The 18072-nt window shown below is 41.9% G+C and overlaps 1 protein-coding gene and 1 long non-coding RNA gene across 5 annotated transcripts in view; one reads left to right on the top strand and one right to left on the bottom strand.

Annotated features, from left to right (window-relative positions):
- The window catches only part of LOC138436951 (uncharacterized), a 134498-nt gene extending 118031 nt beyond the window's left edge, over positions 1 to 16467 (bottom strand). For all 4 annotated transcript variants that reach the window (XR_011255682.1, XR_011255683.1, XR_011255681.1 and 1 more), the window contains exon 1: positions 16180 to 16467. This is a non-coding gene — a long non-coding RNA (uncharacterized lncRNA). The remainder of the gene's footprint in view (positions 1 to 16179) is intronic.
- Positions 16468 to 16488: 21 nt separating this feature from the next.
- Positions 16489 to 18072, top strand: part of PSME4 (proteasome activator subunit 4) — a 96414-nt gene continuing 94830 nt past the window's right edge. Inside the window, exon 1 of the mRNA XM_069583337.1 lies at positions 16489 to 17009. Within this exon, the coding sequence (XP_069439438.1) occupies positions 16768 to 17009 (242 nt within the window). The 5' untranslated portion in view covers positions 16489 to 16767. The remainder of the gene's footprint in view (positions 17010 to 18072) is intronic.

Below are 18072 nucleotides of genomic sequence, written 5' to 3' on the forward strand. Positions count from 1 at the left end.
GTAATAGCATTATGTTAGAGGTATACTTTGTGTGTGTCTGGGGGCCATTAGTTGGTCACTGAGTTTCAGCTGTTCACTGGTAATTTAGGAATGAAACTGTTACACTAATGTAGCTTTAGACTAATAAATAAAAAGTATTTGGTTCTTATTTTTAACTGCTACCTAAAACAATAGTTTCCTTTTGAAGTAAATCTTGGTAGAGGTTGAAACATTCCAATGATATAAATTCAATGTGCTGCCTTTTATTAATAAAACATTATAATTCTAGCCTCCCAACATGACCTCTCTCCTGCCAGCTCCCCAGCTTCTACATTCTTTTTCCCAAATTGTTTTCCTCCTTCCTCTAGAAATCCCCAAATTTTCTCTTCACCCTCACCCCTTTTGCATTTTTTCCACGACCCTGTACTCTCAGTTGAGGACACTGCCTCATGCTTCTCTGAGAAAATAGAAGCCATCAGAAGTTGCTCATCTTCTGATTCCCAGATCTACAATTCTACCTGCTCCTGTGCCAAATTTTCTCCTCCTCCCCACCACCCCAGCCTTGTTTCAAAGGGAGGATCTCCTCCTATCATTTCATTCCTATTCTGGATCTAATCCCTCTCTCTCCATGTCATCTTCTCTCCCTTTCTAATGAACTATGCTGATTGCAAACATGTACCGGTACCTTTCATCTGCTAAAAACCTTTTTGCTGTGTATCTTCTTTAAGCTGCCTTTCTTTCTTTTGCTTCCTCTCACAGAAAACTTTTTGAAATATCCTGTGTCTACATGTCGTTTCCACTCCTTCATCCACAAGCCACTCCTTTTATTTTTTTGATGTGTACCATTTAAAAAGTCTTTATTGAATCTGTTAAAACCTTGGTTCTGTTTTATAGAGAGGCATGTGAGATCTTAGCTGCCCGAGATGGAACCCGCACCTCCTGCATTGGAAGGCGAAGTCTTAACCACTGGATGACCAAGGAAGTCCAAACAAGTCACTATTGAATCCTCCCTGATCCAGTTTCCCTGTCCTATTGTACCTCTGAAATTGTGTATGTCAAGGTCAAAAATGACCTCGACATTGCCAGCTCCACTGGCCACTTTGGTCCTTATCTTATTGGTGGGTTCAGCAGCATCTCTCTCCCTAGAAACATTCTCCTATCTTTTGTGATGCCAGTCTGTACAAAAAAGTTAACATAGCAGACCTGAGCCTGCCAGCTTTTGAAGAAACTTGCTAGGCTGGCCGTTGGCTAGCAACTGGGAACTTCATTTTGAGGAGTGCTCCTACTATTCCCTGAGTGATATCATTATGGTTCATTATGCCTGCACTTTATAAATAATGTGGTTTATGCTGAACACCTGCTTTCCTTCTGGGAATCTGAAATTTTGTAAGCAGAGGGTGCCTATATGACCAGACTACAATAAAACTCTTGGGTACTGATTCTCCAATGGGCTTTCCTGGGCAGAAATACCATACATGGGTTTTTCCTTTTCTCAGACTCTACTAGTTTCTCTTGCTCTGTCCCACTTAAGAGTCACAAGGTTTCACTCTCATTTCTATCTATACCATTTTCTACGTGATACCCTTAACATTACAAACAATATCAAGTGTATGCTGACAATTTCCAAATTTATTACTCCAGCCTAGTTCCTGCCACGAACTCTAGAAACTGATACCCAAAAGCCTGCTTGAAACTTCACATAGGATCTCATAGGCAAACTTAATATTGCCAGTATGGAACTCATGATTGCTTTTTCTCAAACCTGGTCCTACACTGTTTTTCCATCTTAATGACCCTACATTACCAGAGACAGAATTTCTAGAGTCATTTGTGACTTTTCCTTCCTCTCACACCACATTCTATAAGGAAATCTTGTTAATTCTACCTCAGAATATTTCTCAAATCTGACCAAATCTCATTTTCTCAGTCTGAAACGAGCCATCATCTGGACTGCTGAAACAGCCTCCTAATTAGTTTCCCTATTACCATTCTTATCTCTGAATAATCTATTCTCCATTCAGAGTCAGAAAGACCCCTTGAAAGTTTAAATCAAAGGATGTCATTTTCATGATTAAAAACTTGTCTACTGATACCCATTGCACTTAAAAGCAAATCTAGATTCTTGGCCCACTTATTAAGTTAGAGAGAGAGTATATTTTCTTGCATCGTGAAAAAGGTTGACTTGATCAAGAAACTGTGTGAAGGTCAGGGTACTTGGAGCAGAATGGGCATGCGGAGAGGGGCAGGGATCAAGATATGAGATAAAATATTAAGAGAGGTGGGGGGTGTTTCTTGCAGGGCCTTATTTTTGAATATTTGTTACATAAATCTGTGCTGGCACATGGAAGCAAAAGTCATACAACACTAAATATTCTCTAGTGAATTTGATCATTTGTAAAACAAGCCTCTACTTAAATATTTTTCCATACAAAACTCTAGTACTTATTTTCCCCACCTTAGCTCATTCAGTGGCCCTTCAGTTGACAACCTCATTGGTTTGAACTTTGAGGTTATGGTAAACATCCAAAAATATCAACCAAACAAATCCAAATCCAATGAATCAAAAAGAATTTAACTACAGATTCTGCAATAGGTACAAGATTTCATGAAGTTTATGAAAGTGATATTAGAGAATTCTTCAAATCATATACAATCTATTGGTATCTGAGGCTCCACAATCATACCAGTTAACAATGGAAGCAGAGAAAACAGAAATGTGTTTCCAAAAGGCATCATTTGAATATCAAGCAGTGAAGGGAGGTCATTAGAAAAATTGATGAGGCTCTTGATAATTTTTGCAGAAATGATTTTCTCTGCCTATGAAGAGAATGAAGGAAAATAGAGGAGCCACAGACTGGGAAAAAATACTTGCAAATCACATATATGATACAGGATTTTTCCCCAGAATATATAGAGAACTATTAAAACTTAATAATGAAAAAACAAGGCCCCCCAAAAGGGGAAAATATTTTAATAGATGCTTCACCAAGAAAGATATATGAATGCTAAATCAGCAAGCAAAAAGATGCTCATTGTTATTAGTCATTAGGAAAGTGCAAATTGGAAGCACAAGGAGATACTACTATATACCTACTAGAAAGGCTAAAGTTATTAATAAAAAGACTGACCATAAAGTGTTGGAAAAACATAATATGGCATAACCACATTGGAAAACAGCTTGCAGTTTCTTAAAAAGTTATACATATACTTACCATATGATCCTGCCATTCACCTCCCAGGCATTTATCCCAAAGGAAAGGAAATAAATGTCAATACAAAGACTTATGTGTTAACATTCACAGCAGCTTTATTTGTAGCAGCCAGAAACTGGAAATAACTGAAACATCTATTATCAGATGAATGGATGGGCACATTGTGGTATATTCAAACAATGAAACAGTAATCAGCAAGTGTTTGAGAGAAAACATAAAGTCACACCAACCTTGAAGAAGACTATGCGGTCACTTGATCATCGGCATCAGTGGGGAATTTGTTCAGGTGCAAATTCTCAGGCTCCGCTTTACACCTACTGAATCAGAAATTCTGGGGGTGGGAGCTCTCTAAATCCTGCCTTAGGCTCATTTGCTGAAAGTATCAGTGAGGGTTCCTGATATGTCAGTGTTCTTTACTGTCAGTAATCTTCTCTGGGCTAATTTAAGTTGAAGATAAATTTATTGGAAAGCATCAGATAACTCGCAGATTTGACAAGAAATGATAAGAACAGTCTCAGACAAGAGACCAGCATCAAAGGAGTCAGGGTAGTGAAACAGACTGCTTGAGATGCTGCTGACGCCACCAATGTATGCCATATATTCTGTTTGACACAGTGGTCATTTTAGATGGTCACTGTTCCTGAAGGGCTGAACACAGCCACGAATGCCAGGCTGCCTACACTACAGCTACCACAGATCCATCCATCATCCCCTCATCTTGGCATTGCTTGCTCAAGATTCAAAGTACACGGTGGCCAAACCTGGATCACAGGGCTGTCAGGGAGTGATTAGAGGGGCACTTCTTAGGCTTCTGAGGGAGGAGCTTACTTCTCACCAAGACCTATGCAATGGGGTCGGGTTGGGGGGGGGGGGTGCAGTTTCCTAAATCTAGCACATGGGTTCAGATGCTGAGTAGTCAGACAGTTACAGATGCCCACTACTTTAAGTGTTCTGAATACAGTCAATTAGGTGTATTTTTGGCATGACCATATTCTAGCAGAATTAGTCAAATGTGTCCTTTGTATTACTAATTATGGACTTAAGAATATTTCCTCTTTATTTCTGGAAAGATACGTCTTTTCGTACAAGTATTGGCTCACAGTGGTCTACAAGAGTGGATGGTGCCAATACGTACCTTTCCACTGCATGTTTGAGCGAACACTATGAAATAAAACGACTGGGTTCAGAACACTGCCACTTTGACTATACTCTTAATGACCTTCAAATAGTGTTATTTAAAACTGAATTAATTGAACATTCACAGGCATACCTCCCACAAATGTAACTCAAAATGGATCATGGACTTCAGTTCAGTTCAGTTCAGTTTAGTCGCTCAGTTGTGTCTGACTCTTTGCGACCCCATGAATCGTAGCACACCAGGCCTCCCTGTCCATCACCAACTCCCGGAGTTCACCCAAACTCATGTGCATCAAGTCGGTGATGCCATCCAGTCATCTCATCCTCTGTTGTACCCTTCTCCTCCTGCTCTCAATCCCTTCCAGCATCAGAGCCTTTTCCAATGAGTCAACTCTTCGCATGAGGTAGCCAAAGTACTGGAGTTTCAGCCTCAGCATCAGTCCTTCCAATGAACACTCAGGACTGGTCTCCTTTAGGATGGACTGGTTGGATCTCCTTGCAGTCCAAGGGGCTCTCAAGAGTCTTCTCCAACACCACAGTTCAAAAGCATCAATTCTTCGGTGCTCAGCTTTCTTCACAGTCCAACTCTCACATCCATACATGACCACAGGAAAAACCATAGCCTTGACTAGACTTACTTACACACAAAACATACAACTATTAGAAAAAAAATCTTTGAATCTATGACGAGTCTGAGTTCTTAGATTTGGCAACAAAGGTTTGAACCATGAGAGGAAAATATTGACAAAATGGATCCTATCAAAATTCAACACTTTTACTCTGCAAAAGACCCTATTTAAGGGGCCTCCCTGGTGGCTCAGTGGTAAAGAACCTGCCTGCCAATGCAGGAGATACCAGTTCAATTCCTGGCCCAGGAAGATCCCACATGTTGCAGAGCAACTAAGCTCTTGCACCACAACTATTGAGCTTGTGCTCGAGAGCCCAGGAGCCGCAACTACTGAACCCATGTTCCCCAACTGCTGAAGCCCGCACGCCCTAGAGCCCCTGCTCAGCAGCTAGAGCAGCCATCAAAATGAGAAATCCAAGCACTGCAACTAGAGAGTAGCCCCCTCTGCAACTAGAGAAAAGCCCTTGCAGTAACAAAGACTCAGCACAGCCAAAATAAAATAAATGAAAAAATTTTTTAAAGACCCTAATAAGAGGATGAAAAGACAAGCTATACACAAGGAGAAAATATCTGAAAGTCACGTATCTGACAAAGGAATAGCAATTGGAATATATAAAGAACTCTCAAAACTCAACAGTAAAAAAAACCAAGCAATCCAATTAGAAAGCAGGCAAAAAACATGAGCAGAGATTTCACCAAAGAAGACACACAGGTGGCCAATAAGCCCATGAAAACATGCTCAACAACACTAGCCAAAAGGAAAATGCAAATTAAGTCCACAATGAGACATCACTCACACTTATCAAAATGGTTAAAATAAATAGTAACAACACCAAATGTTGGCAAGGATGCAGAGAAACTGGATTACTCATACATAGCTGGTAAGAATATAATGTGGTACAGCTACTCTGGAAAACAGTTCAGTAGTTTCTTATTTATAAAACTAAACGTGCAATCCAGCATGACCCAGCAATTGCACTCCAGGGCATTTATCCCAGAGAAATTAAAACTTACGTTCACATAAAAATGTGTACACGAATGTTCATAGCAGCTTTATTTGGAATAGGCAAAACCAACCCAGATGTCCTTCAACAGTGAATGGCTAAACGGAATATGGTACATCTGTACCATGGACTGCTATTCAGCAATAAAAGGGAACAAACTATTAGTACATGCAACAACCTGGATGAATTTCTATGGAATTATGCTGAGCAGGAACAGACCCAATCCCACAAGGTTACATTCTGCATTATTCTATTTATATTAATGGCCTTGAAATGATAAAATTATAAATTTAATTATAAATGATAAAATTATAAAGAAAGGACAGATTAGTAATTTTCCAGACATTAGAGACATGGGAGGGGTCAGGAAAGTGAATGGGAATATAAAGGGCAACAGGAAGGATTTTTGTGGTGATGGAAATGTTCTTGTCTTGCTTGAGAGTATTGATGTAAATATCTTGACTTTGACATTGACCACAAAAAATACCAGTTTTGGGAAACCGGGTAAAGCGTACAAGGGATCTCTCTGTATTATTTCTATGACTATATAGGAATCTACAAAATAAAATCTCAAAATAAAAAGATTAATTTATAGGAATTCTCAGACAGTCCAGTGGTTAGGACTCAGCACTCTCACCAGCAGGGGCCTGGGTTTGATCCCCAGTCAGGGAACTAAGATTCTGCAAGCTGTGCTATGCATCAAAAAAGAAAACAAAAAAAAAAAAAAAAAAGGAGAAGAAAAAAAGATTAATTTACAAAACAAAGCAAGAACTGGAAAAAAATGAATTAGATTCTGAGTCCAGAAAAGCAGCCCACTCTCTGTGAATGGGGATGAGCTAACACTATTTCCATCAACATCACCACACATAGATCATGACTTCATTGTTGTTGTTTAGTCACTAAGTGGTGTCTGACTCTTTGCAACCCCATGGACTGTAGCCCACCAGGCTCCTCTGTCCATGGGATCTCCCAGGCAAGAATACTGGAGTGGGTTGCAACTTCCTTCTCCAGGGGATCTTCCCGACCCAGGAATCGAACCTGTGTTTCTTGCACTGGCAGGTGGATCCTTTGGAAAGGCAGTCTACCCTCTGTGGGTGGGGATGAGCTAGCACTACTACCAAGGTCGCCGCCATACACAGACACATGGCTACTTGTTACCTATTATCAGCTTACTGCCTTGCCTCTTCTTTTGCCATTATCCACCCTTTCTGTGCTCTTACCTCATTATACTCCTCCCTGGCCTAACTGGGCCCAATAAAAACGCTAGGGCTTCCTGCATAATGATGACTCTGCCTGGGGTATACCTATCCAGTCGACTTCAAGACCCTAACAGCCTCCATTCAGGTCCCCCAAGTATTTGGTTACTTCCCGCAATACTGTGTTTGTATACCTCAAATAGCTTTTAGGATAAAGTCCAAAATTCTTAACCCAACTTATAAGGTATTATATGATCTAACTCTGCTTGCATCCTTAGCCTTATCTGCCACTCTCACCTTTTCTCCTAAGTACAATGGTCTTTTCTGAGTTTCTCAAGAGAAGTTCTTCCCCTACCTCAAGCCTCCCTTCATACTGTTTTTCTAGTCAGATAATTTCTAGTATCTGTCTCTGCAACTCTTCATTCATCAACTACTACTTCCTCAAAGAAATCTTTCTAGGCCTCCCAGTCTAGGCTAGGTCTCTTTGTTTTACACAGTCAGAGCAGCCTTTATTCTATGCAAGCATTTAACAAAAGTATAATTAAATACCTACAGAATGGATTGTTTACTGTCTGACTGCCCCATCAGACAGTGAGCTCAGTAATGTCAGGGACCACACAGACATAGATCTTTTGGGAAAATATTTTACATTAAATTTTAAGTTGTTCGTATTTCTAGCATATAAATCCCTTGAACCTGTTTCCATTTAATGATACACACAACACACACACACACACAAAAGCCTTGTATGAATGGTTTGAGGTATGGAAATTATGGAAAGTAGATAGCCAGAATTCCATATTTGATTTAAAGTGGCACTGGAAAAGGGACAACAGAAGCCTTGTTAACAGAAGTAGTTTAGCAGAGGCAAAAGTGTAGAGCTGGGAATGACCATAAATACAGAAGCCTCCATCCTCCAGAACTGAGGAGAACTGTTGGATGAGGCATCGACTTCTCACAGTCTAGAGAGACGCTTAGATGAGTTTTATCTAGAGCTCTTAAGAGACAGAAAGATCACAGATGACATTTGGTTACAATTTTAATTTATCTACTTACTTGTCTATCAGCCCACTAGATAGCGAACCCCTTGAGGACAAGTACTATGCCATTCATCTTATGATCTCAAACTTGGTGCTCAAGAGGCACTTAATAAATGTTTGCTGAATTAATGAATATATTGATATAATTCACTATGGAGAGTTCAAGATTTGATACAGTACCCCTCTTATGAGTCTGTAAATTTCAAAAGTGATTCTTCTTAGTACAAAGTAAAAGACTGCAAAGGGTAGCATTCCAGGTATACGATAACATGTGAGTGTCTTGCTGGTATTCATATTATTCATGCAGACAATCCCATTTTCTGTCCATGAGCAAGGACTATTCTATTTATATATATTAAAACTGAGGTAGGTGGAAAGAGTGTACATCCTCTTTGTGCATTAGTTATTATCTCTCCAATGACTCTATTGTTAATTTCTTCAACTACTGTTAAAAAATACAATACATCTCTTTACTATATTTGATCATGAGGGAAGCTGTAACCTCCTACATTATTCACAGCTTGTCAAAAAAGAAGAAAACAAAGAACTTCAGCTTGTTGAAAAACCCTTTTTTGCATTTAAATATCAAATAGTTTTTCTACAAATAAAAAATAGATTATTTTTAAATCATCAATAAATAGAGCTGATGGATAGACATCATCAATGGCCATTTATGTGATATGAGGATTCTAAAAAATGCTCTTGTGCCTGTGTGTAAGCTAAGTCACTTCAGTTAAAACCTTACAGACTGAAGCCCGGCAGGCTCCAATGACCCATAATTACTCTCTTTTGTGGCTTCCCTGGGGCTCAGTGGTAAAAAAAAATAGCCTGCAATGCAAGAGAGGCAGGAGAGACAAGTTTGATCCCTGGGTCAGGAAGATCCCCTGGAGAAGGAAATGGCAATGCACTCCAGTATTCTTACCTGTGAAATCCCAGGGACAGAGGAGCCTGGTGGGTTACATTTCATGGTCACAAAAGAGTCAAACACGACTTAGTGACTAAACAACTTCCTTTTGCTCCCATGATGTCTGATATTTTAGAGCAGAAGTTCATTCCTTAAAGGTCTCTAGTTCCAGGAGCATGGCAGACCGAGTTAATGCAAAACCCCTCTTATACAGGAATGGTATATTAAACATAAAAGTAAGTGATGACCATAGATGAGTTCATACACAGAAAAGGAAAATCTCTGGATGCTGAAACAAAGAAGAAAGGAAAGCCAGAGTGATAAGAGTATGAGTTAACCCTGCATCAACTTTGGGGTAGTTATTTGATCTGGAAATGGCAAGTGAATTGGGCTTTAATATCCACTCAAGGATAGAAGTTAAAGTCTTGAACATAAGGGAGTTGGAAGTGAAATAATGCATAAAAACAGAACTCTCCATAATGTTGAATTCCCAGGCCTGTAACTTGCATAGGATAGAAATCCAAGTTAATACTAGCTGGAAAATGAACATAAATATTGGTTAGTACAAATCTATACTTCTGTGGATCTGGGACAAGCAAACAAAAAATCACTCTGGGTCACATGAGACTCCCATGGTGAGGGGTCGGGGGAGGAAAGGGGACAAGCCATTTGAAGATGATCTCACAATATAAAAAGTTATAAAACACAAGTAAATGAGCCATCATGAACAAAAGTCAGCAAACACACAACATATTATTATTAGAAATAATAGAAGGAATGTCTGAATAAGATGGCTCAGTGGTAAAGAATCTGCCTGTAATGCAGGAGATGCATATTTGATGCCTAGGTTAGGAAGATCCCCTGGAGGAGGATATGGCAACCCACTCCAGTATTCTTGCCTGGGAAATTCCCTGGACAGAGGAGCCTGGTGGGTTACGGCCCAAAGGTTGCAAAGAGTTGGACACGACTGGGCATGGAAAATTATTAAATTAAGTATGTCTGAAATGGTTAAAGTAGTCAGTAGGTAAAGTTGCTCAGTCGTGTCTGACTCTTTGCAATCCCACAGACTGTAGCCTACCAGGCTTCTCCATCCGTGGAATTTTCCAGGCAAGAGTACTGGAATGGGTTGCCATTTCCTTCTCCAGGGGATCTTCCTGACCCAGGGATTGAACCCAGGTCTCCTGCATTGCAAGCAGATGCTTTACTGTCTGAGCTACCAGGGAAGCTAGTCATTGGAACCATAAAGTAGTCCAAAGTAGTCATGATTCCAAAGTAGTCATTAGAACCATAAAGAACAAAACTCAATGAAAAACAAAATAGGATACCTGAAAAAGAACTTGGTAGAAATTCCAAACTTTAAAATATAATCTTTGGAATTAGAAGGTCAACGGACATGTTAAACTGCAGATCAATACAAATGAACCAAGTCTGGGACTTCTCTGGTGGTCCAGTGGTTAAGAATCTGCTTTCCAAGGCAGGGAACACAGATTTGATCTCTTGTCTGGTAACTAAGATCCCATGTGCCTTGGGTCAACTAGACCCTGTACCACAACTACAGAGCCCATGCAAAGCAACTACTGAAGCCACCATCTCTACAGCCTTTGCTCTGCAACAAGAGAAAAGAGAAGCCCGCTCACTGTAACCAGAAGCTTGTGCATCGCAATGAAGACCCAGCACAGCCAAAATAAAATAAATAATAAGAAACAAGTGAACTAAATTATAAGAAGTATAAGTAATAGATATGATAAAGTTAAAGCTCAACATTCAGAAAACTAAGATCATCACATTTGGTCCCATCACTTCATGGGAAATAGACGAGGAAACTGGAAACAGTGTCAGGCTCTATTTTGTGGGGCTCCAAAATCACTGCAGATGGTGATTGCAGCCATGAAATTAAAAGATGCTTACTCCTTGGAAGGACAGTTATGACAAACCTAGACAGCATATTCAAAAGCAAAGATATTACTTTGCCAACAAAGGTCTGTCTAGTCAAGGCTATGGTTTTTCCAGTGGTCACGTATGGATGTGAGAGTTGGACTGTGAAGAAAGCTGAGCGCCGAAGAATTGATGCTTTTGAACTGTGGTGTTGGAGAAGACTCTTGAGAGTCCCTTGGACTGCAAGGAGATCCAACCAGTCTATTCTGAAGGAGATCAGTCCTGGGTGATTTTTGGAAGGAATGATGCTAAAGCTGAAGCTCCAGTACTTTGGCCACCTCGTGCGAAGAGTTGACTCATTGGAAAAGACTCTGATGCTGGGAGGGATTGGGGGCAGGAGGAGAAGGGGATGACAGAGGATGAGATGGCTGGATGGCATCACCGACTTGATGCACATGAGTTTGGGTGAACTCCGGGAGTTGGTGATGGGCAGGGAGGCCTGGCGTGCTGTGATTCATGCGTTCACAAAGAGTCGGACATGAGTGAGCAACTGAACTGAACTGAACTGCAAAGTTATCTGGAATAAGTATAGAGACAAAGACTTGCAAAATATTGGGTAAGAAATTCAACACCAGAATAAGAAAGTACAACACAGGTCTAATGGAATTCTATAAGGAGAGAAGAGGAACAAAATGATTGTGAAAATAACTGAAAATTTTGCATGACTGGTAAATCATAAGAATCTTTTACAAAACAAATCCATGGCAATATAAATTAAAAAAAAAAAACACAAAAACTACAGCTAGCTCCATTGTAGTGAAATGGCAAAATGTCCAAGAAACAGAACAACTAAAATAATCAAGGGAAAATTCATTCTGTTAGCTGTGATTGTCTTCTTATTAAAAGTTGAGTTCTCAATATACTCTAGTTTAATTGGTAAAATGGGTACTATGGCTGGATGAGAGGGTTTTTGGTTGAAAAATTAAAAACTTAAAAATCATATAGGAACTAGGGGGAAAAAACCCCTCATTTCTCAAATCTAATAATCTTGTGACTTTAATAACTGTTGCATGACAGGAGTTTAGATATTTGAATAGAGTCTCTCTAATAGAATTCAAATATTTCTAAATACTATGCTCTGACGACAAAGATTCATCTATTAATACCTGTCAAAATACCCCTGCCCCTGGTCCCAAATACATCATATACAGAAAAATCCAAGGCAGGAGAAGGCATGAAACTAACAACCTGTCATTTTTGTTCACTAATAAGTGGTTGCTCATGTAGTGGGCCAGCAAGTACATCCATGTCATAAATATCTGATGATAATTATCCCTGCCAAATCCTCCAGCTTGAGGTGAAGCCTCTCTCTTTAGAATGTTTTCCATGAAGGGCTACTGCACTTCGAGGTCTTCCAAGAAAAATGATCACAGTCTGTTTCCTAGAGGAGTCTGATAAGAAGTCAGAGTCTCCCTCTGTGGAAGGTCTGGATGAAAGCATACTGAGTTGTTATCCTGTGGCAGAGTATCCTGAGCTCTATGAGATAAAAAATGCTTGGGAGTTGGTCTAAGAAGAGAAAATTAACTCCAGACTTTGCATCTCTAATTATGAGTAGCCTTGGTCTTCTGGAGAAACTTAAGGTCTCCTACCTTTCTCACCTGAAGGGGTCTGAATGGTGTTTTCTATTAAACTTCACATAGAATAACAGGGACTTCATCTTTTTTTGCTCCAATAATTATTTTGATCTTTCCAGTTCAGACATCCATTCCCAGGGAAACTGAGATCACCTGGAACCGCTGCTTCACCTCTTCTCTCTTCTCAGACTTCAACCAATTTAGATGTTAACCATTCTCTTTCAAATATTCTCAACTCCAAGATCTCTTCTTATTCAATGAGATAAAGAGGATAAAGCACAGGCTGAGGGAAGTGCTCAAGAAATGAAAGCTAAAACCACTACCATCACTACTGCTAACGTATATAACCTCTTGCTTGTCATTCGATCATATCAGCCTGTATAGCATATAATCCTGGCTGTTAAACATTATTGTAGAAGTAATAAGTCACTAATGGAGTCACTAGGTAGTGCAGTCAGATAATGGTAAATTCATGCTTCCAGCCTTAAGTGCCAAGCAAATCTGTTTCTTTAGTCAATTTTCTGAATTCTAAGACGACTCCAAACTCTTTTCCCATCTCCTCAAGTCTCCTATCCACCACTTCCTCCCATCACCGTCATTCTCTTGCTTCACCAAAAATAAAAATAAACAGAAACCACCAGAAAGACCCCCAACTTCCAGGCACCAAATTTGCAAACCCCTCTGCTTTTGCACCTGTTTTCCCCTGCTTTCCTCCTCTGCCAAGAGGAGAGGATGGTTTACTGCTAAAGGCCAGTGAATCCATGCTCTCTCCCACTCTCTGCATCTTCACCCACATATTTTCAATCTCTCTCTCCACTGGTGCCTTCTCATCAATATTTCAAAACAGCCCACTTTCAAAACTTCTTTCATTCCAGCTACCTTATTTTTCTCTTGTTCTTCCCAACCAAACTATCAAAAAATGTTGTGCTTCTTCCAGCCCAGCGTTTCTCATGATGTACTCTGCATATAAGTTAAATAAGCAGGGTGACAATATACAGCCTTGACATACTCCTTTCCTATTTGGAACCAGTCTGTTGTTCCATGTCCAGTTCTAACTGTTGCTTCCTGACCTGCATACAGATTTCTCAAGAGGCAGGTTAGGTGGTCTGGTATTCCCATCTCTTGAAGAATTTTCCAGTTTATTGTGATCTACACAATCAAAGGCTTTGGCAGAGTCAATAGAGCAGAAATAAATGTTTTTCTGGAACTCTCTTGCTTTCTCCATGATCCAGCGGATGTTGGCAATTTGATCTCTGGTTCCTCTGCCTTTTCTAAAACCAGCTTGAACATCAGGGAGTTCACGGTTCACGTATTGCTGAAGCCTGGCTTCGAGAATTTTCAGCATTACTCTACTAGCGTGTGAGATGAGTGCAATTGTGCGGTAGTTTGAGCATTCTTTGGCATTGCCTTTCTTTGGGATTGGAATGAAAACTGACCTTTTCCAGTCCTGTGGCCACTGCTGAGTTTTCCAAATTTGCTGGCATATTGAGTGCAGCACTTTCACAGCATCATCTTTCAGAATTTGAAACAGCTCTACTGGAATTCTATCACCTCCACTAACTTTGTTTGTAGTGGTGCTTTCTAAGGCCCACTTGACTTCACATTCCAGGATGTCTGGCTCTAGATGAGTGATCGCACCATTGTGATTATCTGGGTAGTGAAGATCCTTTTTGTACAGTTCTTCTGTGTATTCTTGCCATCTCTTCTTATCTTCTGCTTCTGTTTGGTCCATACCATTTCTGTCCTTTATCGAGCCCATCTTTGCATGAAATGTTCCCTTGGTATCTCTAATTTTCTTGAAGAGATCTCTAGTCTTTCCCATTCTGTTGCTTTCCTCTATTTCTTTGCACAGATTGCTGAAGAAGGTTTTCTTATCTCTTCTTGCTATTCTTCGGAACTCTGCATTCAGATGCTTATATCTTTCCTTTTCTCCTTGGCTTTTAGCTTCTCTTCTTTTCACAGCTATTTGTAAGGCTTCCCCAGACAGCCATTTTGCTTTTTTGCATTTCTTTTCCATGGGGATGGTCTTGATCCCTGTCTCCTGTACCATGTCACGAACCTCATTCCATAGTTCATCAGGCACTCTATCTATCAGATCTAGGCCCTTAAATCTATCCATCTCTAAACATGGAGTTCCTTAAGATTGGTCAAGGGCTCTATTCTATTCATATATTAAATTAATTAAACAAGGAGGCCAATAGACCAAGGTGTTTCTAATGCCTTGGTGGGCTATGTAAGCAAACCAAAGTCTAAGTGTGTAAATGCCTCAAGATTATGAAATCTAAACACTAAAGACAACAATCAAAGATAGCTAACTAGGCTTTCAGCTGTAGCCAATCAAATAATTTCCTTCCTTTGCTTCTGCACTTTATACGTCATTCCCTGGCTTCTGTCCGTGCTCCAGGTTTGGTGTTGCCCAATTCTAATCAATTTTTGCTCATGTAAACCCTTAAATTTTTTACTATGCCTCTGTTTATCTTTTAACAATACTCTATATATCATTCCCTCCAATTCACCTATATGCTATATCCTCTTTTAGATGACCGTCCTGATCCATACATGAAAATATTTTCCCATTCCTTAGGCATTCTGCCTCAATTGATGTTTCTGCTGTGCTTTTATCTGTTTCCCAAGCCAAAATCTGACACCATCCTGACTTTTTCCCTGTTTCACTCTTCATATCCTATCAACTACGAAACTCAGGCCATTCTTGCTGAAATAGCTCTTGAATCATTTCAACCAACATACAGCCCACCATTATGTCACATCTCCTTAAGAGATCTGCCAGTTTCCGACCCTGTCTGTTCTAATCCATCTTCACACAAAATCAGAGTGATTCTTCAGAAATGTAAATTTTATCATACCACTCTTAATGCTTAAAAATTTTCAGCTTCTTGTTGCCTTTAAGATAAAGCTCTATAAACTCCTTAGCATGTCCTTTGAAGTCTCATTCTTCACTCCCCTCTCTGCAAACAATCTTTACTTTGAACTTTGAATTCCTAGAATGCAAGGTTGCAGTCTGAGCTGCTTCCTCAGCTTTTTTAAAAAAAAAATTTCTTATTTAATTAAACTATAATTGCTTTGTATAATTGTGTTTGTTTCTGCCAAACAGCAACATGAATGAGCCATAGGTATATGTCCCTTCCCTCTTGAACGCTGTTTTTTCTTTTAATAAAATTTGCACTCAATCCTTAAGCTCAACTTTAGGTATCATTTCTAGAACTACCTGACACCCCATTCGGTCTGAAGTCCTCTTTAGATGTTCTCAAGACATCCTATACTTATCTAGCAATTAAGAGCAGTACTGTTTTGTAATTGCTTACTCCTTAGTCAACAGCTCCACATTACTGTAAAGTCCTTGGAAGGCAGAAACCAGGTGTTCTGAAACTTTGCACCTCAAGGGCCTAAACGGACTGTCTGACACACAGTAGTGGTTCAATTAATGTTTGTTGAATATTTATTGAATTCCTTTCTCTGAAACGAAGGAGGCCAGAAGAACGCCAGAAAAACCTGAGTTTAGAGGGGACAGGGTAAAAAATCTATAAGCAACAAGTGGGATGGACAGAGTACCTAGGTTTTTCCATAAACGGCTTTGGGCACTACGTCTTCTGTTTGCCTCGACCGAGGCCACGGCGACTTAGGGCTCGCGAGGCAGCCGCAGGGAAGGCGCACGACCCCACGCAAGGAAGGACAATAGCTTGGAACTCAGCCTCGTGTTTCCGGTGGGACCCTCGCGCTCGGCCGGTAAGACCTGGTGTTGAGGGCTCCGAGCCCGGCCCACGGCGAGGACGGCGCGGCACTCAAGGCTCCCGCCGCCACCGTCGTCGCCGCCGCCCCCTCCTCCCTCGCCGTCGCCCCGCCCCACCCCGCCCCGGAAGTGACTTGAGGCCCATCCGGAACCTCCGGGCCGGGTGGTGCAGCGTCACCAGCCGAGCCGGTGCGGGGCGGGCGGAGCGGCCGCTGCAGCCGCCAACGAACCCGGGACCGCGCGGGGACAGCAGCGAGCCGGCCAGGGGAGGGGGCCCAGCGATCGGGCCGAGGGCGACGGGCCGCCGGCGGCCGTAGGGCGACGACAACGCGGAGGAGGCGGAGCCCGGAGAGGGGTGGGGGCCGGGGAGGGATAGGGTGGGAGGGGGTTAGGGGGCTGTTCCTGGTCTCATGGAGCCGGCCGAACGGGCGGGCGGCAGGGATCCCCTGGAGCCGGGCGGGCGCCCGGGTCCGGACCCCCAAGGCTTCGTCCCGCAGAAGGAGATCGTCTACAACAAGCTGCTGCCCTACGCCGAGCGGCTGGACGCCGAGTCCGACTTGCAGCTGGCTCAGATCAAAAGCAACCTGGGCCGGGCGGTGCAGCTCCAAGAGCTGTGGCCTGGGGGCCTCTTCTGGACCAGGAAACTCTCCACGTAAGTGTGCCAGGGCTTGCAGGATGGGCCGGAGGCAAAGGCTCGATGTGAGGGCGTCCGCGGTCGGGGGGAGGCTCTTTGTCCGCCGCGGACCTCTGGACCACCCCCCCTCCCCGACTCTGCCTCGGTTCGGGAGGATCGTTTCGGTGCAGTAAGCCCCAGGGTCGCGATTCGAGCTTCCCTGCCGCTTTCGCACGGGATCTTCCCGGTCCTCACCAGCCCGCTACGTCCTTCGCAGGTGCTTCTCCCCAAGGTTTCGGGGTGTTGCCTTGCGATATTCGGAGCCCCAGGGAGCCGGAAGGCCACTGGACCCCCAGGGAAAGAGATGGGCGGTCCCCCTAGGGTTCTTCTTGAAGCTTTGCGGGTGACGGGAGGGAGCAGAGGATTCGGGCGAACAACTTTTGACTTTTCCTGGTGTTGCCTCCGGTTCTTTCTTCCCCTACGGTTCCCTGCCTCTTTCTATCTCTCAATTCATGTCTGATAACTTTCTGAATGGGAAGGAGGCCGTAGGGAACTTGTAGGTTCTGCTTTTGGGGGCTTTCTCAGGCTTTGTGGGTTAGCTTGAAAAGATTGATTTCAACTCAGCCCTCAGCGCGTTCTCGGGCCATGTACCAGACGTTGATGTTGAGAATGCCGAGTCTGAGAACCTCGGGAAAAGTGTGTGTTACTCCTGTGTGACATTTCCTTTGGAAATGTGCGATACTAAGGAAAATAGAGAAGAGAGCTGTCAGGTTGTTGGGCTTGTGTTAGTTTATGAGCGGTTCAGATGAATATAGATTACTTAAATCAGTTTCAGTTCTATGGGCGGGGGGGCGGGGGGCATAACCTGGCTGTAAACAAGAGTAAAATACAATTGGGGGGAAGGTTAGAGACTTTATTTGCTAGGTGGGCATCTTCACTGTGTCAGAACTTTTTTAAAAGATAATTTTGCTGTATCTTGTTTGGTTAAAGTACATAAAATCCAATAACATTATATGTTCACTCTTGTGGGTATGGATGGGTGAACACACAAGACATAAGTCACTTATCCAGTGTTTACCCAAATCTGCTGAGTGAACTGGGT

This window comes from Ovis canadensis, chromosome 3 (genome assembly GCF_042477335.2).
Source record: "Ovis canadensis isolate MfBH-ARS-UI-01 breed Bighorn chromosome 3, ARS-UI_OviCan_v2, whole genome shotgun sequence".
Classification (NCBI taxonomy): Eukaryota; Metazoa; Chordata; class Mammalia; order Artiodactyla; family Bovidae; genus Ovis; species Ovis canadensis.